General features: G+C 33.9%; 1 protein-coding gene across 1 annotated transcript; it reads left to right on the plus strand.

The window, feature by feature from the left end:
- On the plus strand, positions 2,896-27,813 carry LOC109358600 (ATP-dependent DNA helicase At3g02060, chloroplastic). The gene is made up of 13 exons (XM_019602925.1): positions 2,896-3,650; positions 4,736-4,961; positions 5,178-5,423; positions 10,161-10,295; positions 10,389-10,513; positions 11,487-11,626; positions 18,966-19,036; positions 20,774-20,935; positions 21,974-22,060; positions 22,487-22,660; positions 22,887-22,931; positions 23,586-23,942; positions 27,116-27,813. The coding sequence occupies exons 1-13, from the start codon at positions 3,037-3,039 to the stop codon at positions 27,215-27,217; spliced, it is 2,484 nt and encodes an 827-aa protein (XP_019458470.1). The 5' UTR covers positions 2,896-3,036; the 3' UTR covers positions 27,218-27,813.

A 27,813-nucleotide genomic window follows, 5' to 3' on the forward strand; every position in this document is an offset into this window, starting at 1 on the left:
CTATGTTATCTAAAATCTTCTCCTAGAAAAAAGGCTCATGTTTTGTAAGAATAAGCACTTAAATATTGATGGTTACACAAATGCTGATTGGGCAGGGAATATCATAGATATGAAGTCCACATGAGGCTATTTTACTTTTTTAGGAGGAAATTTGGTTACATGGAGAAGCAAGAAGCAAAAGGTTGTGGCTTCATCAAGTGCTGAAGCTGAATTCAGAGGAATGGCAAAAGGACTTTGTGAACTTCTTTGGCTTAAATAACTACTAATTGAGATTGGTTTCCCACTGTCCACAAAGATGAACTTATTATGTGATAACAAGGCAACAATTGAAATATCTCATAATCCAGTCCAACATGATCGGACCAAACATGTTGAAGTGGACCAACACTTCATCAAACAAAATCTTGAAAGTAGGATAGTTCGATTTCCTTTTGTGAAATCAGAAGACCAACTCGCTGATATACTTACGAAGACAGTTTCTAACAAGATCTTTCACAACTCACTTGACAAGATGGACATCAAAGATATCTTTACACAATCTTAAGGGGGAATGTTGGCGTGAGCTGTCCATTAAGGCATAATTAGAGATTCTGCAGAACCAAAATTTTATCCCCTGTTTTAAGGGGAAATCAATATTAGCCTTAGATTGTTTATTTCCATAAATAGAGTCCGTGATTGTCTCTTTGTACTAGTATATATGTATGTATCTCTACAACAATGATATATGAAAAATACAAAATATATAGAAACTCTTTCTCAATGTTATTCCCTATTTAAAAAAAAATTCACCATCTTTGTCTCGCCGAGTGAGATATTTCCTTATGCCAAATCTTTTTCTCGTACCATACATCCTATAAAACATATATGTAACTTCTTTGCTTAAAAACTTAAACTTTTTGACTTCATCTAAATTTAATAAACCAAAATCAATTTCTTCAAAATCAAACTACTACGAAGCATTCACATTCTCGTTTTCACTACCACTTCCATTTCCTTGCTCTATATCCCGCAAATTATAAAAAAATAAGAATTATTCCATATCTTCACTAATAGAAAAAAATAAATATTTTAGTAAAAGTCACATTGTTATTAGTGTTAATTTCTTCATTCATCTTCTAACAAGGAAAAACTAATAATTAAACGTTCAATTAATATGTTAAAATAACAATTTTTTATCAATCATGATTATCAATTTCAAATCAACCTTAGTAATAATATTATTACCAATATAAACAATATAAGAAGAAGAAAACTCATCTCTTATTACCAAACACAACTAAATACAAAATCATAACTTTGGTTTCCATTAAAAACAAATGGGCCACTCAGAAGTCGTCAATGCCTATAACGATTTCTGTTTGACATTAGAAAATATTAGGCCACATAGAAGTTGTCATGACCTATCATTACTTCTGTGTGACATTGAAAAAATATTGGGCCATGCAAAAGTCGTGTTGACCCATTATGATTTCTATGTGAGATTTAAAAAAATAAGGCCACATAGAAGTCATCCTAACCCATCATGACTTTTGTATGACATTTAAAAAAATTGGGCCATAAAGAAGTCATCATAGCCCATCACGAGTTATGTGTGACATCAAAAAAATAATTGGGTCAAATAGAAGTCGTCTCGACCCATCATGACTTCAGTATATCATCTACATAAAAATTGGGCTCCAAGAAGTTGTTCTGACCCATCACAATTTCTGTTTGACATTAAAAAATTGTGTTACACAAAAGTCATCCTAACCTATGATGATGTCTATGTGACATTTGAAAATAATTGGGCCACACATAAGTCGTCCTGACCGATTACAACTTATGTGTGACATTTTTACATGGAAAAGTGTTATCAATATGAACTAATATTTAAACTAATTAAATCTCCTTCCTACCTTTAGGGATTGTCCTAATTGTTCCATGCTATTGCATCATTTGAGTATTCAAGGGAATTGCTTCTAGGGAGCAATCATTTTTGTCTTGGTTGGAGACTAATGCTAGACATATGCATAGTCGTTTCTTCGTAGTTGGTGTCTAGTGGGCCTGGAGGTGGCGCAACAACTCTATTTTTGGAAATATTGTCTAGGACGTGTCTTATGTTGTTAGGAATGTTCATCATGATTTTAGAGATTAGTGTTCTATTGATATTTCTACTTATGATGTTCCTATGTCTTCAGTTCACTAGTGTAGGCCGAAACTGGTAGGATTAAAATTAATGTTGATGGAAGCTGCAATCTTAGAGACCAAACTATTAGAGGGGTGTGTCCTTCGAAATGGTGCAGATATTTGGTTATTAGGCTTTTCTAGAAATTTTGGTACTAGGTCTTCCATTCTTGTGGAGTTGCTGGCTATTGAGCATGGTCTTCATTTAGCTTGGAACTTGGGTCATCAAACAGTTACCTTAGAGAGTGATAATCATTTCTGATAAGATGGATGTTCGTTTAGATCGTCTATCTAAAGTTCTTTATAACATTAGTGGTTTGTTTAAAAGAAACTGAGATGTTCATATTGAGCATATATTCAGATAAAAAAATATTCTACAGATGGATCTTATTGAACATATATTCAGATAAAAAAATATTCTACAGATGGATCTTAAGTCTCTGTTCTAGTGTTTGTTTTGTTTATCTTTTTCTTTTCCATTATACATAAAAACTAATTAAATCTAACCCATACAAAACATTCCACCTTCATGTAAACTTTTTATGGCTTCACAATTTAGACTTCAGCCGTAAAAATATGTCTGATTTCTGAATTTCGAGCTGCAAAAAAAAAAAAAAGGAAGATAAGGCTAACGTGCTTTCATCTCAACCAAAAAATTGCAATTTATTTTGATGATATTCTTTAACACGAAACAAAATAAAATAATAAAAATCAAATTTGACAACATAAGATATTTCTTCTTCCTTGGGCAAAACCTCCCCAAAAATTCCTTACATTTGTTCATCTCTGAATTATCCTCCAAAACACTTGCATATCCACAGATACCCTTTCATCCAAAAATTCTTTCTTTTCAGTCAATTCCACACTCCTTCAATGGCTTCTCTCTTTTCAACGCCACACATATCCACACCCCTTACACCCAAATTCACCTCTTCCCCAAGAACTTGGACTCTCTTCTTCATTCACACCAACCCTTTTCACTTCAAAACCTGTCAAACTCAAAATAAGAACAAAGGACTAACACTTCTTCCCACCAACGCAATCTATGCACCTTCTTCTTCTTCTTCTTCACCCACCAAAACAGAGAAAACGGAGCTGGACAATGACCCCATTTCAGTGCTCAACGAAAGGATTCGTCGCGAATTCAGCAAGAGAGAGGTGTTAAGGCCTGTGATGGACTCAGATGAGGCTGACAAATACATACAAATGGTGAGGGCTCAGCAGCAGAGAGGGCTGCATAAGTTGAAGGGTCACAAGGAGGGTAAAGATGGTGGTGGTTCATTTAGCTATAAAGTCGACCCTTATACACTTGTCTCTGGTGACTATGTTGTGCATAAGAAGGTTGGTATTGGCAGGTTTGTTGGGATCAAGATCGATGTTCCAAAGAATTCTTCAGAACCAACTGAGTATGTTTTCATCGAGTATGCAGATGGAATGGCAAAGCTTCCTGTTACTCAGGCCTCCAAAATGCTCTACAGATATAGTCTGTAAGTTTTACCTGTATCACGTGTTTTAAACTGCAGTTCTGATCGCAATTGCGGTCATTGTGATGCGGATTGCTGCTATTGGATTGTGAATTATTTTGTCATTAAAAAACATTTTTGAGATCAATGCGGTCTATTGCGGCATCATGCAGTCCAAATGCGGTTGCATTGCAGTCCAAATGCGGTTGCGTTGTAGTTCAAATGCGATTGCATCATATTGATTCGGTGTTACACCACAATTGCGGTGTGGTAGGTTGCGACAGTCACTGCAACTGCAATATTGCGGCCGCATCACATGACGCAGTCCATAATTTGAATCAAGGCTCTCTTAGCCTTGCTCTTTGTAACTTGAATGTAAATAAGGTGGATTGAACAAAACATGGGTTTTATTTTATGTTTGGTATATTTTATTAATAGAAAAAAGAGGATGAGATTATAAAAGGGAACATTTTGATTCAAATGGGTGGAATAAGGATAACAAAATAGAACCTCCTGATCTATCCTATTCTGCCTGTGCATCAAGCGTTAACCAAGAGGGATTGAGAACAGGTTAGAGTGTAATTGGGCTGTTTTCTTTTTCATTTTTGGTTAATATGTTTCCAAAAATAATTAGAAAAGTACCACACTTTTGTTTTGTTTCATGTTTTAAAATTTTGTGAAGGAAATGATTAAAACAACATAATGGTATTCTCATTCTTTTCTTCCTAAAACTTTGGAAGCAGGAATCAATTACATTTTTGTAATAACTTATTAGTCCAAAATGAAAACAGGATACAAACCAAACAATGGCTACTTTCTGTTAAATAATCAGTTATACTTGGATAGAGAATTAGTTTGTTCAGCTTAATTATTCATGCATTAGTTATTCATGTGTGTGTATAAAAGCTCGGAGGCTTCTATAATTATTCAGATGATCAATTCATAATTCAGAAATCAGAAATTGCATTCAGTTTTCCCAAATATCGTATTCACTATCTTTCATAGTACCCTTTCATATTTGTCGAATATATTGGATATCGAAATAGTCTATAGCAGCAAAGAGGAATGCTTTAGTAAATTAGTGTACTAAATATGGCGTGCCTTTACAGTCCGAATGAAAACAAAAGGCCTAAGACATTGAGCAAGTTGAATGATACAAGTGCATGGGAGAAAAGGAAGATTAAGGGGAAGGTCGCGATACAGAGGATGGTTGTTGATCTGATGGAGCTCTATCTACATAGGCTCAAACAAAAAAGGCCTCCATACCCAAAGATTCCTGCCATGGCTGAATTCGCAGCTCAGTTTCCTTATGAACCCACGCCGGATCAGAAACAGGTGATATCATAGTAAATGATGTTTTTGATGGAAGGGAATTAGTCGATTATGATTTTATATTCTAATGTTACTTTAATGATTTAATACCAATACCTCTTGGTGTTCTTCACAAATCCAAGTTCATGTATTGTTTTTGTTTTTTGTTTTTGGAGTTTCATTATTACATAGTTACTTGATGCTTATTGTTCCATTTCTTCCAAATACATCTCCTTGCAGGCTTTTATTGATGTTGAGAGGGATTTGACAGAGCGAGAAACTCCAATGGACAGATTAATATGTGGAGATGTTGGTTTCGGTAAAACTGAGGTTGCACTTCGTGCTATCCACTGTGTTGTTTCAACCAAAAAACAAGTGATGGTTCTGGCACCAACAATAGTTCTAGCAAAGCAACATTATGATGTTATTTCAGAGCGCTTTTCTGCCTATCCTGACGTTAAAGTTGGACTTCTAAGCAGGTTTCAGGTATGAGTGGGTTTCCCCCCTTCCATTTTAGTCATAGTAAATTCATTTAAGATTAGTGTCACACACTAGAAAAAAGAAATTTTACTATTTTAATTTAACATCTTTGATAATCAAATAACTGTGCTTTCACCAAGATGAATTTGTTTGTAACTTCTCTCTAATGACAATTCACTTAAATTTGCTTCAGAAGATTTCTGGAACCATCCCATAAATTATAATCATATTTTGAACTGAATATGTGCCAGTTCTGGTTAGGGCAATATTTCCTAGGGCTATCACTAACTCTCCAGCAACATAGTTTCCATTCACTGGATAAAGTTGATAGCCTTAGTGTGAAGTTCCCTATTTGGAGCATCGGCTTGATATTTCCTGACTATATCTACTTCTATCTGGTCATATGTGCATGTTATTGGTTACCAACTGTAATATTGGTTTACTATTATAATGATTAGTTTTGTTGCTCGTGTATGGTCCATTTATACTTTAAATTAGTTAGTCAGATATGATACAGTATGCACATGTAATTGAGATTTATGTTTTGGTGTCAATTTTTATATTTTGGACTACATAAGGTAGGTATTACAGTTATTGTCTTTGTATTTTTAGATCCATTAACTTTGGCACTTTATTTTGCTTGGTGGGTCTTCTTTCTCACCCATAGAAACCAGATTTGCTAGTTTGGCCGGAAAACCGCCAATCGGTTTGTGAGTATAGATTCGCGGTGCTTTGGTGACCCAAAAGCTTTGATTCGCGTATTGAGACCCAGTTCCAAGTGAACCATCATTAAAGATGTAATTTTTCTTATCCCTAAGGTTCAAACCATGACCAACTGAATATGAATGAGAAGCGATAGCAAAAAAATAGAGAAAGAGGAGCTGCCATAGAGAAAGAGAACGAAAGAAGAAGAAAGAAGAAGAAGGAAGAATAAGGAAGAAGAAGATAGAGGCAAGAAGAAGATGGAGGCTAGAGTTTGAATGAAATTAGGTTTTGGTAGTAGTGGGTAGGATGTTGGGCTTATTTAGATAACCCAAAATACTTTAATGGACTCAATTTAAATAAAAGTATTTCTTTAAAAAAATATTGAATTGTTTTTTTCTTCATTCATGTAGTTTTCATTAATAAAAAATATACTTAAATGAAAATAACCAAATTATTAAATTATAAATGATCCAAATTAAATATAGAATTAAATCAAACAGAATTAAAATAAAATATTTTAAATATATTGTTAATTAATAATCAACCATAATAATATAAGTATAAAGAACATATTGAATATATTAACTAAATATACCTATAACGTACCAATATTTTGATAGGATAATGTATCGCGTACTACGTACCCGTACCGAAGAGAACCGCGTATCATATGACTATGCTACATCATTTTATATGAATGATTTTTCTTATAGGCTTCCTTATGTTTGTTTGGCAAATGCATTTAAGAATCTGTTTATAATTGTTATCGTATGCTTAAAATTTTTAGTTAGTGAAAGTTCTAATTTGGGACTTGACTCAATAGTAACGTTGTTGCTTTGTGATGTTGAGGATATGAGTTCAAATCCTGGAATTAATATATCTACTTGTGAGAATAAAGTTACATACATTTACTCTCCTTATCCACCACTAGGAGGGAGCTTCATGCATTGAGTTTCTCTTCATATGAAACTTTTCTATGATTTATATTTTTGAAAGCAACAAATCATTAATTTGATTACTGCATTAAATTATAAAACAACCAAGCCATAATCCCAGAAAGTGTGGTAGGCTACATGAATTGAATAACATCATAATGTTCTATAATAAATCATGTTCATTGATAAAACATTGATCTCTATTCCATATCATCACTAATTGTTTCGCCTATGTTTTTCTTGGCCTTCCTCTTCCTCTATGAATTTGACTAACCTCTATTGAACTACTCTCCTTATTAGGGCTTCTATAGATCTCCTCCACACATGTCTAAACCACCTAAGGCGCGATTATATCCTTTCTAAAATAGGAGCTACTCCAACTTTCTCCCTAATGCATTCATTTCTAGTTATATCTTGTCTAGTGTCTCTACTCATCCAATGTAACATTCTCATCTCTACTATATGAAGTTTATTCTCTTGTTGACATTTTACTACTAAACATTTAGTCATAAATAACATTACATGTATTATAATCGTGCAGTAAAACTTTTCTTAAGCTTGATTCCTACCTTTTTATCACATGACACCTGGAGTAATCCACCATTTCATCCAAACCGCTTTAATTCTATGATTTACATCTCCATCAATTTCCCCATCGTCTTGTATAATTGACTCGAGATACTTAAATCTAGTGACTTGTGGTAGGTGTGATCACAAATATTTACCTCTACACTAGGGTATATTCTCTCTCGTTAAACTTCCACTCCATATAACTCGTCTTCAACTTATACGAAAGCCATGTCCTTCTAAAGCTTGTCTCTATATTTCTCTTCGCATTTAATTTCTTTCTCGAGTCCCCCACTATGACAATATCTTTTGTAAAAACATGCACCGTGGCATCGATTCGTAGATATGCTCATTGCTCAGTAAGCACATCCGAGACCAATATATTGTAAACAAGTCGAGGCTTAATGTTGATCCTTGGTCTAGTCCTATGGTAATAGGAAAATCTTTTGAGACCCTCTCTCGTATTCTCACATTGGTCTTGACCCCATCTTGTGTTCCGATGCTAGTTTTGACCCCATCTTATGTTCCCATGTTGGTCTTGATCACATCTTGTGTTCCCATGTTGATTTTGATTCCATAATATATATCCTTGATTGTTTGAATATAGGCAATTTGAACACCATTTTTTTCTACAGCTTCCCATAAAACCTCGGTAGGCACTTTACCATATCTGTTTTCCAAACCAATGAAGACCATATGCAACTCCTTTTGGTTCCTTTAGTAGTTCTTTATCAATCGCCGTAGCAAGTATATAGCTTCAATCGCCGTAGCAAGTATTCAACTTTGTAAGTCAACTAATTTCTTGCTCTCCTAGTATCTTTCCTTAATATCTTTGTCATTCACCAAGACTTTTCCATCTTCATCTTTAATGCATTTACTTGGTCCAAATCTCTTATATTTCTTTCACTAACCTTTGCAAGTCTGTAGACACTTCTTTCCCCTACATTGTTACCTAGAGATTTGTATACCTATCATATACTTTATCTTTAGCTATGCTCACTGCTTTCTTAGCCCCTTTCTTAGGTACCTTGTATTTTCCCAAGTTTTAATATATTTTACACAATAACCATGATTTATAACATTCCCTTTTTACTTTAATTTTGTCTTAAACAATTTTGTCCGACCATCGTGATTCTTTACCTGGTCTAAAGCCTCTAGATTCGCCTAGTATATAAGGTCAAAAACCCATTAACTCATTGGTTTAAGTTTAAGTTTGAAACCCACTATTTTGGGGACACAAACACCATATCATTTGGTAGCTCCTCAGGTCAGAAGTCTGATAAAACTTGTTGGAGAATACCACATTCCCTTCTTCACATCTAGCATAAATACTTGGAATTGTGGAGAAGCATAACACAAATTACGCTCAAAGTTTAACATGGTTTGACTAACATGCCTACAACCATGCTTGAGAATAGTCTACTATCATAACAAGATAACAAGATAATGTGTGCGGGACATTGTGGGTACTCTCAGTCTTAATCCTTACACTCTTTCTCTTGCCTTGACAATTCACTAATAGAGGTAGCTATTATTATTATTATTATTATTATTATTATTATTATTATTATTATTATTATTATTATTATTATTATTATTATTATTATTATTATTATTATTATTATTATTATTATTATTATTATTATTATTATTATTATTATTATTATTATTATTATTATTATTATTATTATTATTATTATTATTATAATAATAATAAGATATGAATATATTAGAAATAAAGGAGCAGGTGATAGCAACATTCAAATAAGGAATTTGGGTTAAGAGAATAAAATATATCCTCACATTAGGAGATAAGTTATTTCCTCTAGACACTAAAATTATGACATATGTCATATTTTTAGTTTTTATAAATATTTTTGTAAAAAAGAATCAAATAGGATACATGTCATGATTTTAGTGGCTGGAGAAGATAACTTATATCATGAGACAAGGATATACTTTATTCTCTTGGATTAATCTCAACAGTCTCCATCTTGATCCAAATTCCAACATTACTAACAATTTTCAACTCTTCAAATAAGTAATTTGGGTTAATCGCAACAATCAGGCAATGGAAAAGACATGCAAATGAATGAACGAGGTGTGGGAAGGGTATGAAAACACAATAGCAATAGCACAATAACAAATATCCAGTCTCCCAAATTTCATTTTCCAGATGTCCAAAATCTTGACAATGAGAGGTGTGTGTTGAGAGTTAAGTTGTTAAGTCCCTTTTTAGTTGAGTACTCGGCCAAGCCTCTCTCATGAGTAGCTCTTGGGGTGGAGTTAAGCCAAATGTTCTGATAATTGTTGTATTATGAATGTGGATGTATCTTGCTCACCCTTTTCCAACAACTCCAGCTTTTCTTGTAAAGTGGTAGCATAAGGAGATTGTAGGAACTTGAAATTTTGCAAATTATTAAGATCAAACAGATATGTCCTTCATCATGGTAACATCTTATGTACTAGGTATACTTATGATTGATTTATTACTTCTATATCAATTTTAGACTATTTGACCTATTACAACTTGCAGACCAGAGCCGAGAAAGAAGGGCACTTGGACATGATTAAAAGTGGTGGACTGGATATTATTGTTGGTACTCATGCACTTCTAGGAAACCGTGTTGTGTATAACAATCTTGGTCTGCTTGTGGTTGATGAGGAACAGGTTTATTTAAATCTCTGGAATAAATATTTTACTTGTGATTACAGGGCAACTCCCCATCATCTCTTTATTAAGCAATATTTTATTGCATCGCAGAGGTTTGGTGTCAATCAGAAGGAGAAAATTGCTTCTTTTAAAACTTCTGTGGATGTTCTTACTTTATCTGCAACCCCTATACCTCGAACTCTTTATTTAGCATTGACAGGATTTCGTGATGCTAGGTAACTAGCTGTTCATAAGTTATGAAGGAAGTTTGTTCTTCTTTTGCTATTAAGTAGTCTTACAAATTTGTTATTGAAAAAAATACTGTTAAATAATTTGGTTGATGAACTAGGATGAGTCTACTTTTTTCTGTTCAGTACATGCATGTTAGAGAAAGGGATAATACTTTGTTGGATTATGCTATAATTGATTTTGCAGGAATAAAATATATGAATTACAGTTCAACAACATATATTTAAGTTGCTTTACTGGAATATTTATGTTTAACTTGTGGTTTGACTCTTTTGATCTATCTATATGGATGATGAGGTGGTCACAGTAAATGTTGGAAAAATATATGATGTAACAGTGTAATATCTGCTGTACTTGTATGACAAATTATTCCTCCTCCTCCTCCCGAAAGTTTGTATTGCATAATATGAAATTATAATAAGTGAGTGGTGGGGGTAGAATATAGAGTCAGGAGCAGCACCATGTTCAAACCAACTCCCCTCAATATTGAAAATTCAACTTAGACTCGAACTTTTTGACATGATCTTCCATGGCATAAGGAGGACTTTTGGATCCTCCTAGGATGAGTCTTACAATTCAGTTCCAATGATCATCAACAAATGTGATTGTCCTTATTAGGATGCACAACTTAAGGTGATTTAGGTGGCAGCCCTTTTGAATTAGCCCCCCTTGAATTTGATTCAACTTCATTGCCCACATCATTTTCTACTAGGAAAATTGGTCCTTTGCAAAATTTTGCTCCTAGAAAGAACCTTAACACTTCTATTTTTCATTTTCTTAATCTTCTGGTTCTGTTTTCCCTAGCATGGGGTTTTCATGTGTGCTTTAGTTGGGCACTTCATCTTTTGCATTACTGGCTCTTTCTGTTAGATGTGGGACTTACTAAATATCCATAAAGATCAACAAATCATTGAGCTTAGGTATAACCTTATTGATTTCTTTCCTTAATGTCAATTTCAGTTTAATTACAACTCCACCCCCTGAAAGAGTTCCTATCAAGACTCAGCTTTCTTCGTTCAGTAAGGACCAAGTAATATCAGCCATCAAGTTTGAGCTGGATCGCGGTGGTCAAGTTTTTTATGTTCTGCCACGTATTAAAGGTATTTCTCAGCTAATCCTTCTGTACTTAGATCCATCATCCTTGTCTATCCGGATGTGTTATGACTGTTATCTAAGTCTGATATAAGACTGATTGTTATCTTGTCCAATGTCATTTAAGTTTACTTGTCAGTAAAATATATTGTTCATGTACTATGCGTTGTAGTTGTTATGGCTTTTTACTTTTAAATGTTTCTACGGACAAGGTTTTCATTCATCCATGAAAAATGAAGGTTTCAAATATCAAATACTGTTCAGATGCTCCAAAACGTTGGCAAAATGAAAAAAATAAAAAGAACGACCTGGATTACAGTAGGAATTTTCAACAGTATATACATTGTTGACATTATAAGGTTTAGATATGGAAGGAGAAAAAAATAATCAAAGTAAATTATATAGATAATGTTGTGAATGTTAATATGATGATATTATGATACAAAAGACATAATACTAACCCTTGTTTATATTAATACTCGACTTCTATTTAAATAAGGAAACAAATCATAAAAAGTAAAATAAAGTAATCTCAAATCTAGAATCTTCTAAGATACTTTAAGCAAATCTAAGATATAATTATCATAATATAATATATTCTCTCTCTCTTTATCTGAGTATCATCTAGATATTATAATTTAAGATGTTATAAATTACTTTCTTATTTTCTAATTATCCTCTTCAAGCTAAAGCTTGAAGAAGCTTCTTATAAATAATCTCTTTAAAAAGGAAAGTAAACAAAGTAATTATATGGGCTCCACCAAACATGGGTTCAAGGTGTTGTAAAGATTGACGAACTCTGCAATGAAAGTGGTGGAACGAGAGCTATGATTGTTGGGTTTATTCGTGTGAAGTCCCATATTGGATATGAATGAAAGAGTTTATAAGTGGTCAATGCCCATGGAATCATTGCCTTAAGGTTTTAGTTCAAGACGTGGTGTCTCACTTGTGACTCATTATTCTTTTCATGCCCCAATAACAAGGGTACTCCCTAGTGGTTGGAGGCTTTTTGGTCGTGGACGAGTACAACAATGATGAAGGTAGCCTAAGGTAGTTAGAACAACTGCTCTAAACCATCAATAACAACTGCAATCTTCAAATGTCGTAAGGCTATAGAGTTTAACCATGCATGGCAGAAGCTATCGTCAAACCTAATCATAATGGATAGATATTAATAACGCTTAATCATCCATGGCGGAAGATATCTCCAAGCTTAACTACCATCAACAAAAGCAAACAACGTTTAATCATCCATGACAGAAACTACCTCCAAGTTAACCACTATGGACAAAAGTAGACTAACAAGAGTGATGACTGCATGGCAGACAACACCAAACGACAAGGACCAAATTTGAGGATTGATCTTCATTAAGGAAGAAATAAATAGCACCACCAACTCGAAACTACCATCATTTAACCAATAATCAGGACCAGATCAAGAGCATCAAGAACCTTGATCAACACAAGAACACAAGCAATAATTGTAGCTAGACCACGATAGATCTGAACCACACAATATATGAACAACTTCAGTTCTATATCCAACAACCTCTCTAAAGCTTGAGCATATACATCATATTCATCCAACTTGTCACATGGAGAAGAGAGAAAACCAGTGATGCTTGTGATAGTGATGACAACCACAAATACAAAAATAATGGTGTAGATTAAAGCTTTAATAAAATCATGCACCAACAAGAACAAATCCATAATAGAGAGAGAAAACCGACATGCTGAACATGGAGGCTAGAAGGATGATAAAACAATAATGGAAATGACAAGTCTTGAAAGTGGGATGACATCAAAGACCAAAGACAACTTGGTTAGAAGGCGACAATCAAAAAACCAACTGACAAAAAGGATCATAAACCTAAGCTTTCCTCAAGACGGATACCATGCTAAAATTATAGGGTTTAAATATGGGAGGAGGAAAGAGAATAATCAAAATACCAAGTTGCATTAAAAATAATGCGAATGGTGATATCTGTGATGATGACAACCTCTAGGGGATGCCTTTGATTGTAGAATCGTTTTAACTTGAAATTAAGAGCATTATAAATCAGAATTCAGTTTTGGTATTAATAGAGACTTTAGGACAATTTTAGGATAGATTTGTGGGGAAAGATGGAAAAGATATGAAGATGGAGACGCCACAAGCTTAAGAGCTTGATAAGTCAATGATATTCACCACAAGGAAGGATCCTTGATAATAATTTAGACGCCACACCAAGAGGGTGATGAGTCTTAGAACGCCACAAGAATAAGGATCTTGATAAGTTCAAAATAAGGAGCTTTGACTCAACTTTAGGAATTCAATCCAACTTTTCTAAAAAACAAACTTGCTTTATTAATGAATAAGCCAAAGCTATAAATAGGTAATCTGCCTTGGCTGAAATAAACTAAAGATAAGTCTAAAGATAAAATCCTAATTATCTTTGAATACTAAAAGATAATATCCTATTTAATCAAATCTAAAATGCAAACGAAAATCCTAACTAATCCTAAGATAATGTGAAGATAATGAAATTTAAAATCCTAAATTATCAAATACATAAGATCTAATCCAATCTGGTTGGTTTGTTGAAAAGATAATGTTTGGCTAAGTTGTTGGTCAAAACAAATCTATCTTTACTTGAGTCCTTGATTGTAGCTGCTCAACCTCTTAAATTTATCTTCTTTGATTTAATCAATTTATTCTTTGCCTTATCTCCTTGTTGAATTGAGATTATCTTTAGAGATAGAGCCCTAGCCGAACCCTCTTGTCCTTCCTAGCTTGAGATGTGCCATGTCTTGTCCTTGACCTTGTTCAGGAGTTGTAATCGTGAGCCAATAATGCACCTAGCCATGCCTAGATGAATCCTTTAGCCTAGGTGAGCTACTTGGCCATTAATGGACCGTGATACAAATAAAATCCCAACCCCATCTTACATGAATTAAATACTAACCTACTTTGATATTAAATAAAGAACTCCTAAAACATAATTAAATCCTAAGACTATCCATGAGAATAAATTCCCATTTATTACTTAAGCAAATAAATAAATAAATTAAAAACTATCATAATTTCCTTCCAAGAATATGAACTCGAAGTGGCTCTCCTAATTTTAAGATTGTCCTCCACAAATCATAAGTTGCCCCCCTTGGTTTACATCATACTCTCCTTCTTGGAAATAATTTGTCCTCAAATTTGAGATATCATCACCTCCTGGATCAAAGACCACTTTTTTGAATTGTTGGAACCAATTCTCCATATATTCATCATTGGTTATACCCTTGATGAATATTCTAGCAAATGGCAAACACCCATGATCTTTATTGGTAAAAAACATGCATCTTTAAAAAATAATATAACAGTTGAGTCTTCATGGCTTGTCCTCATCACATCTATAGGAACAACTTGACCAATGTAATAGTCAGCCTCCAAAAACTGTAGATGAATAGATGTTTCTTCTTTATTAAGGATCACTCAAAAGTCTTGCAAAATCTTGTGAATAAAACTAGGCAAAGACTTGTTAGCAGTGTTGCCCAGTAGAGGCCATGGCGGTGGCGTTTTTTAGGCTACCGCCATTAGCCATTTGGGAAATCCCGCCATATGGTCGTGTTCGCCTTCTGCTTGAAAAAGCCACAATGGCGGTATGGCGGTGGCGGGGCCATGGCAGTAATGGCGACATTTTAGCTTGCTGGTCAATTTTTTTTTAAATGGGTTGGGATGGGTTTTTTGGACTCATTCATGGGTTAAAAATTAAAACCCTAACCCCTTTGTATTTTTGTCTCTTCTCCTTATTGCCTCTATATCTCAAAACTGAGTTCTCTGTTGTGTGCTACCTCGACTACCGCCGCCACAATCACGTTTCTTAAGTCTTTTTCATTGCGTTTTCCCTTTCTCTATTTGTCTTTCTATCTTGTTTCTTGTTTTCTCATTTCTTTATCTCTTTTTTTCATTCCATTTTTTTAATTTCGTTTTTTTATTTACTTTCAAAATATATATTTTTCTAGTTTAATTTTTTTTTCCAGATTACATTTTTTCCCACTTTTTTTTTCAGTTTAATTTTTTTTAGTTTACTTCTTTTTATACAACTTACTTTTGTTTTTCCAGTTTACTTTACATACAAATTTAAAACAATTATTTATCAGTAGCATGGTGTATTCCAGAAATGGGATAACACAATATGAATGTTTTGCATTTTATATTTGTGTTTTGCTTTGATTTTTAGTTGTGGCTTTTTAAAAGACTTGTTAGTATTGTTTATTTTACTTTTTACCGATCTTATGATGTCATGAGACATTGATACTTAATGATTTTTATTAAACTTTATGTTATGGTTTGATTTTTATGTTATTGTATTATTATTTTATTTTTCCTATTATGTTATATTTTTTATTTATTTTTTGTCAACCACCATTATGATGTCCGCTATTTGCCCACAACGTCATCCGCAACGTCTTAATGGCTGAATTTTGACAACCGCCATGGGCCGCCATCTGCCATGGGCAACACTGCTTGTTAGTAGTAAAAAATATTCTTTACCCTGGAGTGGGGGTAGGGGTTGTTTTGGAATCTAAATATTCCCACTTCCCTCTTCTTCAATTTCCTTTTTACACACAATTTCCTTTTTCTCCTCCTCAATTTTTTTCTTCAAAGTCTTCTGATCCTCAATCACTTGTACAGGAGATAAAGGACATAACACCATCTTTCAGTTTTGGTTGAAAAAACCATGGTTGGTTCTCTTGTCCATTTGCCATGGGCGACCCAAACGTATATGGCTGGTCTCCATGTGAACCACATCATAAAGAATTATATCTTCGTATTTCTCTATTGAAAAGGGAACCTCCACTTGCTGGTTCAAAATAATCTCCCCAATCTCACTTAACCATTGTAGTTGGTAAGGAGTGGAATGTGGTTTAGTTTTGAAACTAACCTTGAACTAACCATGTTGGTACATCCACCATCAATACTTAATAAGCAGACATTTCCTTGGACCAAACACTTAGAATGGAAGACGTTTGTCCTTTGGTTGGCCTCCTCGGCCATGACTTGGGTTTCAAGCTAAAATTAGCTTTGATTACCACTTGATGACAACCTCTAAGGGATGCCTTTGATTGTAGGATCGTTTTAGCTTGAAATTAAGAGCTTTATAAATCAGAATTGAGTTTTGGTATTAATAGAGAATTTAGGATAATTTTAGGATAGATTTGTGGGAAAAGATGGAAAAGATACGAAGATGGAGACGCCACAAGCTTAAGAGCTTGATAAGTCAATGATATTCACCACAAGGAAGGATCCTTGATAAGAATTTAGATGCCACACCGAGAGGGTGATGAGTCTTAGAACGCCACAAGAATAAGGATCTTGATAAGTTCAAATTAAGGAGTTTTGGCTCAACTTTAGGAATTCAATCCAACTTTTCTCCAAAACGAACTTGCTTTATTAATGAGTAAGCCAAAGCTATAAATATGCAATCTGCCTTGGCTGAGATAAACTAAAGATAAGTCTAAAATTAAAATCCTAATTATCTTGAATACTAAAAGATAATATCCTATTTCATCAAATATGAAATGCAAACGAAAATCCTAACTAATCTTAAGATAATGTGAAGATAATGAATTTTAAAATCCTAAATTATCAAATAGGTAAGATCTAATCCAATCTGGTTGGTTTGTTGAAAAGATAATGTTTGGCTAAGTTGTTGGTCAAAACAAATCTATCTTTACTTGAGTCCTTGATTGTAGCTGCTCACCCTCTTAAATTTATCTTCTTTGATTTAATCAATTTATTCTTTGCCTTATCTCCTTGCTGAATTGAGATTATCCTTAGAGATAGAGTCCTAGCCGAACCTTCTTGTCCTTCCTAGCTTGAGATGTGCTATATCTTGTCCTTGGCCTTGTTCAAGAGTTGTAGTCGTGAGCCAATGATGCACCTAGCCATGCCTAGCTGAATCCTTTAGCCTAGGTGAGCTACTTGGCCATTAATGGACCATGATACAAATAAAATCCCAACCCCATCTTACATGAATTAAATACTAACCTACTTTGATATTAAATAAAGAACTCCTAAGACATAATTAAATCCTAAGACTACCCATGAGAATAAATTCCCATTTATTACTTAAGCAAATAAATAAATAAACTAAAAACTATCATAATTTCCTTCCAAGAATATGTACTCAAAGTGACTCTCCTAATTTTAAGATTGTCCTCCATAAATCATAGGTTACCCCCCTTGGTTTACATCATGTGATATAGAAGACATAATAGTAACTATTTATAATAATACTAGACTCCTAATTAAATAAGAAAACAAATCAAAATAAAATAAAATAAAGTAATGTCAATCCTTAAAGATCATTTAAGACAACAAATCTAAGATATAATCATCATAACTTCAGATATTTTCTCTATATCTGAATTTCATCTAGATATTTTCTATATTATAATATAAGATATTCTAAAATAATTTCTTATATTATAATAAATATAATTGATTATTAAGTTAAAATGCTTCATGGTGAGTCATAAGGTAATGAGGTAGTTAGGGTGAAAGATATAAAGAGTGAAGTGATAAGGAGGTTGAAGAAAAAAATACCAACATCAACTAATATACTAATATTGGAACCTTCACTGTTCTTTATGAGCATGTAACATCTTCTGTTTAGTTTAAAACTTCAATGCAAATATTTGTTAATTTCGTCCTATCTATCTATACATGTTCTACTAATACTATCTGTATCAACTTTGCAGATTAAGAAAATACTACCTTAATCTCATGTCCTTGTCTTCCGATGGCTCAATATACAGTATCCTAGGCTTTATTCTGTTAAGTTTGATAAAACACCTAATCTATTTAGCTGCTCTTGTCAGAGTTCTAAACTAATTTATGGGATAATCTATGCTGATCATTGCTTCAAAGTTCTGGTTAAGATCAGGCCAGAGAACTTATGATTCCAGTTCCTGATGATTCTGGTGATATAAGTTAATGTGTTTGTTTTGGTTGACATATTAGAATATGACGAAACAGAGCATATATGTGTTCTATTCTAGGGTAGTAGGTGAGGCATTTTGGTTCAACTAAAAGGGTGGAAACCAAGGAGAATAAAACAGAACACCCACTCAGTCTTGTTCTATCCATCTTCTAAGCGCTACCTTAGATTAATTGATAGTTTATCATTCACATCTTACAGCGAGCAATTCATTTTCACGAGATTAAAGAAAGATATTCTCATTTCAAAAGCAGAGTTTTACTATGACCTTAAAAGAGATTATACAACATGGTGGTGCTGTTAACTTATATTTGCTTTTGTGCCTTTATGTCTGTATTGACTGTGGTTTCTTTACTATTTTTGTGTACAGGACTTGGAGAAATAATGGAATTCCTTAAAGAGTCATTCCCAGATGTGGAAGTAGCCATTGCCCATGGGAAGGTAGTTACTCCTTTTATGGGTCTGCTGTTGTATGTCACTTGAGCTAGTAGGACTGAGTACTGACAAGCAGACCTCCAAATAGAGTTTAACTAAAGCATGAATATAGTGAACTGATTCTCAAAAAATGCATACCCTGTTAAAAGACACTTTACCAATCTTTACAGGTGATTTCAGTATAAATCTAGAAACGATAAAATATTTTTTCTTGCTTTTATGCTTGAAATCTTGAAAATGAAGATGATATAATGCAACAATTTTTGCTTATGCCTCAAGCACATGGTTATCAAAAGCGTGCTCCAAAGTGTTGAATCGCACGTGTTGGAGCGTCGAATCGCAGAATCGCAGCGCATTTCCGAGTTGAGGAAGAAGAAGACTGTCGTTTCAGATGTCTTATGCAATTTCGGGTTTGTTTTGACTCATGTTCTGGCCCAACCCTTTTTTAACCTAATTTTAAGTCCAACTAGTTTTTAAAAAATAAAAAGAATCTAACCCTTTCATCTTCAGCCACCCAAATTCAGAAACCTTTCATCTCTTTTTATATAGCTACTGCCACATGGTGGAAACTTTGCATTTTAAAAATTATGTTACACTATTTCTTCATTCATCTCTTCTCAAATCGCACAACAACAACAACAGGGCATTGTTGTCCATGGCGGATGGCGGCCCATATCGGTTGCCAAAATTCCGTCATCATAGCATTGTGACCAACTAGCGAACATCATCATTTGACAAAAATAATTAAAAAAATATAATTCAATAGACAATATAAACTGCATTTTAGAAAGAATATATATATATAATCTGCAATCTATAAAAAATAGAAACTACAATCCAAAAAAATATATAAACTGCAGTTGAGAAAAAAATAATCTGCGGTTCGGGAAAAAAATAGGGTTTAGCTATAATATTAATATAATATCAATATTAAATCTAAATAATCAATTATAATATTTTATCCTATCCCTTTTCTAATAAATCCCATAACAAGCATCTAATCAGTCATATGGCGGATTTTTTGAAATAGCTAATGGCGATTGGCTACAAAAAGCCACGGTCATCTGCCATGACGGCTTTTTAACAACACTACAAGAGGGCTATGCTCTTTAACCCAAAACCTTTTTGTTTCTTTATCAAAAACGTTATTGCTCCTCCAACCCCCTCTTTTCTATCTTTTCCCTCTGTCTTTTAACAAACCATGTCAACTGCCACTGCTCCTCCAATCCTCTATCTTTTTTTAATGTAACTTTGTATTTTAAGTGGAGCTACGTTTCATGTTACGCTCCACTGCTTCTATGATCCTGTTTACTCTGTAATTGAGTGTATGTGGATGAATAATTAAGAAGAAAGATGATTATTTTGTATTTACTATTAAATTTTAATGCAGAGACCTGTCTTCCCTGATGTTTTCATGCTTTTTTATACTTATAGCCTATATAATCTGACATATGTGCTTTACATTCTCATATTCACTATGCATTTCCATTTCTGTGCTAACTCCAAAGATATTGTACTATGTCCTTAAATTTGTCCTGGATCTTTGAGGGCTTTCATGCATCATATACCTACGTCACAAAGTTATTTTTTTGGTGAAAATTTGTGAATATTTGGATTTACCACCTCCAGAATTTTTGATAGTCTTGTTTTAAAAGTGTGTATATGCTTCATATACATGCTCAGTTGACAAAGAATGATATTTTGACAGAAATCGTGTACATATGAACTGTGTTTCTGATGCAGCAATACTCCAGACAATTAGAGGAGACCATGGAGAAATTTGCTCTAGGTGAAATAAAAATACTTATCTGCACAAATATAGTAGAAAGTGGGCTTGATATTCAAAATGCAAACACCATCATCATTCAGGATGTTCAACAATTTGGCCTTGCACAGTTGTACCAGGTTTTTTTCATTATAATTTCATCTTATTCTCTTCTATTTAGATGTTGTCATGTGTTATGTCTTTTTTTGTTGTTCACTCCAGACATTACTCAAAACTAGTTGTGGTATATTTTTAATGTATTGCACTTTCTCATTGACGTGGCTGAGCTGATACCATTATGCATGTTCACTAGTATCATCAGGCAGTCTCGTTTACATATTTCAGATCCGGTGCTGGAGTAATTGTTGTTTCATCTACTATAAACTTGATCTTGTTGCTTTCAAACAAGCATGCTTTTAATATCAACCATTAAAGAAATTGGATGTGAAAGATCCCTTTGCAGGCTGTAGGTTGGAGGAGGTGCAAAGTAGTATATGGGAATAGGCCACTCTTGAGCTATATTTTCCAACAGTATCCGAGTAGGTTATTGTTGGCCATTCCTAACAATATAATATTTTGGGCTGATTGGCCTTTGAATTACTGGTGATGCATCTCACTATTTCTTCTCTGAAAATGTTTCCCGGGCTTATGACTACTTTCTTAAAAACGGGAGTATTCTCAATGTGGTTAAGTTCATGCGTAATAAGTAATGAGTAATGGTTGATATATATCTCAACCCTTACCAACCTCCCAGTGTTTGCTACTTAAAGAAAGTCTACTTTGGAAGCCCCAAATGTTTTTAGAGATATAAAACCAATCTTGAGCCTTCACCTAAAACAGCTTGAGCATTTGGGACTGGGAGAAACAATCCCACCACTTCTAAAGAAATAGGATTTCAGCACAACTCAAATGACTCTTGTGTGAGGGAGCATCTTAGAGATATAAAACTGATCTTGATACTTTGTCTAAAAGCTTAAGCTTTTGGAAGAGTTGATGCTTGACAAATATGATATAACTCTTACAACAGATGAATCTTTACAAACTTGTTATCCAAAAATAAATAAAAAAGAAAAAGAACCTATATGCAGTTTTTATGTTGGAACAAAGGAAACCAAACCAGATTATCTATTTCCGTTTCACTGATATGGGTAATTTTGTCATTTGGTCAATGTTAATAGCTACGTGGAAGAGTTGGACGAGCAGATAAGGAAGCTTTTGCATACTTATTTTACTCTGATAGAAGTTTGCTCTCTGACCAAGCATTGGTATATTTCTGATCAATCATTACCTTTTATTTTTTAAAATATATTGCATGAAATAATGTCTGATTCATCAGATATGAATGAATGACATCTTAGTGTTTTTATGTTAGGACAGAAGGGTAGTTAGAACAGTTAAGAGAGACATTTGTTCAGTATTATATCTTGTAAGAATTGAGCAGTTGGCTCATTGAGAAAGGGGAAACCCTTTGGAAGCCCTTGAAGTAGAATTCATTATCCTATTCTTTTTATCAATAAAATTGCCATTCCATGTCTCTGTTTCTATCAGTTTGTGGTTCTGATTTGAGTTCCTAATAGTTCCACACTACAGTATTTTTTCTAAGCTTAAAATTGATTCTTTCACTTGAAATATTGAAGATTAATTTCATAAATCTTGCTTAGATCTAACATTTCCTTGGTGATTTCCCATAGGAGAGGCTTGCAGCTCTTGAAGAATGTCGTGATCTTGGTCAAGGCTTCCGACTAGCTGAGAGAGACATGGGAATAAGAGGTTTCGGTACAATTTTTGGTGAACAACAAACCGGAGATGTTGGAAATGTTGGCATCGATCTTTTCTTTGAGATGCTCTTTGAGAGCTTGTCCAAGGTAAACTTTCATTTGTGATCTGTTTCGTTTCATCTGCCAGTGATCTTACTTGAAATAAAAGTACTCCTCTGCTTTCTAGATTACTCATCGCTTTCTTGATGCCTTTTTTTTGTTTAATTTGTTGCACTGTTTGTTGGCTAAGAAGTTAATTTATCTTCATTTAGATCTACAGTTCTTGATCATCTGCCTGTTACTTTTGGGCTTACCTTATTCTTTTTACTTCCAGGTTGAAGATCATCGTGTAGTTTCAGTTCCTTATCACTCAGTGCAGGTATGTTGATAAAATTGGTACCAAGGGTATGAAAGATCTCACCAACAATAAGAAAAGCTTAATAGAATCATTCAAATTCTTAAATAGAAATTGAGATGTAGTACTATTAGATAAATAAGAATGTTCTCCAAAAGAATTACAACTGATCACTAATAACCAGCTACCAAATCCTAATTTTCTCAATAACTAACTTAGTAGAGTTACAATCATCTCTATTAAAGGATAAAAATAGATAAGCTGAACTAGATAAACTATTAATAGATAAACTAAGCCACATAAACTATTAAAAGATAAATTAAACCAGATAAACTATTTAAAAAAGGAAGATAAAAACCCAAAGCTGTTTGGATAAATATTAGCGCTAACTTCCCCTTTGTAGCTCCTCCTGTACACCTTAGTAATAGGAGGTTTAGATCTACTTCTATCATATGCTTTGTTGAGAAAAATGTATCATATAGGATTGAATGCAAATGCTTAGTAAAGAAAAAACCTATTCAAAAGGCTTCGCCTAATAACTTGAAATTTTTATGAATTGGTTTTACTGCTTTACATCTAACAATGTTTTGTATGTTTTTATTTAGGTAACATAAGTACTTAGCATCTGCTTATAATATAAACTTTGCAGTCGGTGCATAATCTAGTTTATTGTTTTAGGTTGACATAAACATCAATGCTCATCTCCCTTCGGACTACATAAATTATCTGGAGAACCCTATGGAAATAATAAATGAAGCTGAGAGAGTTGCTGAGAAAGACATCTGGAGTTTGATGCAATTTACGGAAAGTTTTCGTCGCCAATATGGCAAAGAGCCACGCTCCATGGAGATTTTATTGAAGAAGCTTTATGTGAGGAGAATGGCAGCTGATATAGGGGTAACCAGAATTTACTCTTCAGGGAAGATAGTCTTTATGAAAACCAACATAAATAAGAAGGTATTTAAGATGATGACAGAATCAATGGCATCAGATATACATAGAAATTCATTGGTCCTTGAAGGAGACCAAATGAAGGTAATTTTTAACAAGTTCAATTTCTTTAATTTGGTCACCTTTGTTAATCTCCTTGATTTTGCCCTGCTCATTTGTTCAGTGGTCTATAATTTCAATACACTCCCACAAATTTTTCACTACATAGTTAATTTGGTCATTTTAAAAATAAATGTTTGATATGTACAATTATATATCCATTTTATTAAGGTTTCTGTTTTGATACTGTAGATAATCAGTTATAAGTCTGGATAAAAGGTAAAAGTTGTGTTAGGCAGTTGACGATCAATGTAAAGTTTTGTTGAATCTCTATGAGATGGCTCAACGATGTAATACTTTCAATGCTGGGTTGTTGCCCATAAGTAATACATTGTACCACCTTAGTTCAAATGTCAATTGAGCAAGGGGTACTACACCGCTGCCAGGATGAAGTTAAAAATTCTTGCATTTGCATAAACAGGTTATGGTAAAGCAACTAGTTCACCAGTCTAGGATGTGAATCAGAACATGTAATATAGGTATTCTGACAAGCAAATCAATGAAAACAGTAAATATAATGATTGGTGAGAAGACAAATAATTAGATACTTGAAGTTTTAAGTTGTGGTACACTTCTAAGACAAGTTGGAGAAATGTAGGGAATAATTATAGATAATAAAGGGAAGGATGTGGTGGATGTAGAAAGAATAAGATATGATATCATAGCTCTAATTAGCAAAGAAACACAACTTTAATGTGATTGGTGCTTATGCACCCCATGTAGGGCTAGGGGCACATCACAAGAGATATTTTTTTAAGGATTTCAAAGCTGTAGTTCAGGGATTACCGTTAGAAGAAAAAGTTTTCCTAGGAAGGGATCTCAATAGACGTGTAGGAAGGGATACTACAAGATATGAAGGTTTTTATTAAGGTTTTTACATAATGGAAGCAATTATGGAAGGAGCAACTCATTTACACTTGTATTGAATGTGCTTATTGGGCATATTAAAAAACTAGTGCCACAATATATGACTTTTTGTGGATAATATTGTCCTAGACTCCTAGTTGGAGAACCGATAGAGAAATTACATGGGAAGCTAGAAATGTGGAGACATATTTTAGTAGCCCATGATTTCATATAAGTCGGAGTAAGATGGAGTATAAGAAGTGTAAGTTTAGGAAGAGACAGACATAACCTATTGTAGAGGTAAAGATTGGAGATCATATTATACCACAAAATCACGAGATCATATTATACCACAAAATCACGAGTATTTTGGGTTAATCATACAACACAATGGACAAATTTAGGATGATGTAAACCATAGCATTCAAGCAGAGTGGATGAAATGGCAAAGTGCATGATGTCATTTGATAGAAAGTTGCCACTCAACCTTAAGAGAAAGTTTTACCTTACAACTATAAAATCCACAATGTTATGAGACTGAATGTTGGATGATAAAATGTCTACAATAAAATAAACTCAATGTAGTAGAGATGAAATGTTGCATTAGATGAATGGACACACTAGACAAGATAGAATTATGAGAGAATGCACTAGGGAGAAAGTTTGGGTAGCTCCTATTGTAAAAAAGATGGTAGAGTCACACTTTAGGTGGTTTGGACTTGTGTGAAAGAAACCTTTAGAACCCTTAATAAGGAGAGTAAATCAGTCCAACTTCCACTATTACAAGACTAACTGATTGTATTAGTTTCAATACAGTAATCAACTTTGCCTTGTATATGTGGTTTACCTTATTGGCTTTGTAACTAAGCAATCTAGTCAATTAGGATAGATGCTTCTAGAAGAATGGCAGTTACAGTTATGTAACTGCCACATGCCTCATGCCTCATAACTGCTTCTATAAATAGAAGCTGGATATTATACTCAAATTAACAATTAGAATATCCAATCAAAAACTGATTCAGTTACAATTCTCTTTCTATCTCTCTCTCTCTCTCCCTTCTTCAATTTCTCAATTTTACATCTATAGACACGGGGCGACCAAGAAAAGACATAGGCAAAACAATTAGGAAATATCTAGAGATTAATACTTTGTCAAATAACATAATTTATAATAAAACATTATGACGTCGTTCAATTAGGGATAGCAATGGAAACCAAACCCGTGGGTGCTAGTCTGAACCCAACCCAAATTTAATTGGGAAAACATATTTTGACTAGATTTGGGTTTTACCCAAGTCCAACTTTCAGGTTCGGGTTTGGTAAATTGATACCCCACCCCGAACCCGGTTAATATATGTGAAGTTACAAAATTAGTCATATGTATATCTCTACTAAGGCAAGAATGCCATATATAGAAAGCTTTGCAGCAAGGTCCCTCAGATTTTTCATTGTATGTGTTTTTGTTTTCTAATGGATTGATTGAGTGAGAAAGATGGGAAATGATTCTTCATAGAGTGGGAATGATTCTGTTCAAGTGTTTCACTGCAGCTGAATAATGATGATTGTAGTTTGTCAAAATGACAAAGATAAAAAGTTTCTGATTTGTCATTGCAACTTTACTTCAACGTTAGAAAATGTTTCTTTCTTCTTCATGTTTTTGGCGACTGCTGGTTGGAATGAACCTGCTTGCTTGCTTACGGGAAGTTCCTGTCGGGTTCGGGATAACCGAAACCCGGCGGGTTTAGGGATTGTAGCATTATTTTAAACCCCGTTAAGTTCGAGTTTGGGTTCTGAATTTTGGGTTCGGAATGGGTAAGTACAAATCTGGCCCTAATCCGTCCCGATCTGCCCCTTTGTCATTCCTTTGTTCGATCGATGTAGCCAACTCGGTCCAGTGAGACTATGGCTTGGTTATTGTTTAATTTTGTTTTAATTCCAATTTCCTTATGTATAACATTAATGTAGCAAGGCAAAATGTGAAGACATTAAAATCATCTATGTTATGTTCCACACCAATTTTGATTTAGCAATCGGAATCCACCTATATTTAGAAGCAGGATGACTCTGAATGATATTTGATAGGCTAACTGAATCTTAATGGCAAGCAGAAGGAGGATGCAATGCCATGAAATTTTGCTGTTTCATTTTTACCATTTATCTTTATGACTTATGAATCCATTTTTTTCTTGGGGTATTATGATTGCTAGTGTTTGTCTATATCTCTGGTAATTATTAATGCACATGAATCCGGAAGTGTTCTATAAATGCATCAAGCTCATGCGTTCTTTTTCTTAATCATTTTCCTCATGCAGGCTGAACTTCTCTTAGAGTTACCAAAAGAACAACTCCTTAATTGGATCTTTCAATGCTTGGCTGAACTACATGCTTCACTACCTGCACTCATAAAGTACTAAGTTGTTTACTTGATCGATTCTTCCATTATGGTAGATGGAATCTCAACTTACCAATTCACAAATATGCAAATTTTGTATTTACCGCGTTGAGAGGAGGGGATTAATAATTGTGAATGCAGAAGAAGACTGCATTGCATGACTTGGCAGTTCAGGACATCAGATCAAATTGATACTACTCTTCTGTTTATGATGATATATAATCAGAGCTGCATCAGTGAGGTCAGGTTAATCGCAAGTACCTTTGGGTTGTCACTCCTTGATTTGAATGCCTTATGCTGGATATGGGCATGGAATATAAGAATGCAACAACAATTACATTCATTCCAACCTTACTTTCAAAGGCTACATATGAGCATCTACAGCTAACCATTGATCAAACATCCAAGGATTAGAGCATTCTGCTAACACACTGTTTTCCTCATATTTTCTTGTCTCATAAGCATTCATTGAATTTATCAATTCTGAAGAAATTCAATGTAAAGATTTAGATTTCATGCTAGCTAAAACATTCTAAGAAAACTAGAAATCAGTCTGGTAAATGGTGCATTTTTGGTGGAGTTGTCTTAAAGAAATATAGTGTTGTTTATAGTTTCTGC

The sequence above is a fragment of the Lupinus angustifolius genome, chromosome LG10 (assembly GCF_001865875.1).
Source record: "Lupinus angustifolius cultivar Tanjil chromosome LG10, LupAngTanjil_v1.0, whole genome shotgun sequence".
Classification (NCBI taxonomy): Eukaryota; Viridiplantae; Streptophyta; class Magnoliopsida; order Fabales; family Fabaceae; genus Lupinus; species Lupinus angustifolius.

What these genes read in the sequence shown, in the direction of transcription:
- LOC109358600 (XM_019602925.1), top strand. Translation starts at nt 3,037, where the DNA reads ATGGCTTCTCTCTTTTCAACGCCACACATATCCACACCCCTTACACCC. An exon ending in TTGTGGTTGATGAGGAACAG is followed by an intron (nt 10,296 to 10,388) that starts GTTTATTTAAAT and finishes ATTGCATCGCAG; the next exon opens with AGGTTTGGTGTCAATCAGAA. An exon ending in TGCTCTCTGACCAAGCATTG is followed by an intron (nt 22,061 to 22,486) that starts GTATATTTCTGA and finishes GATTTCCCATAG; the next exon opens with GAGAGGCTTGCAGCTCTTGA.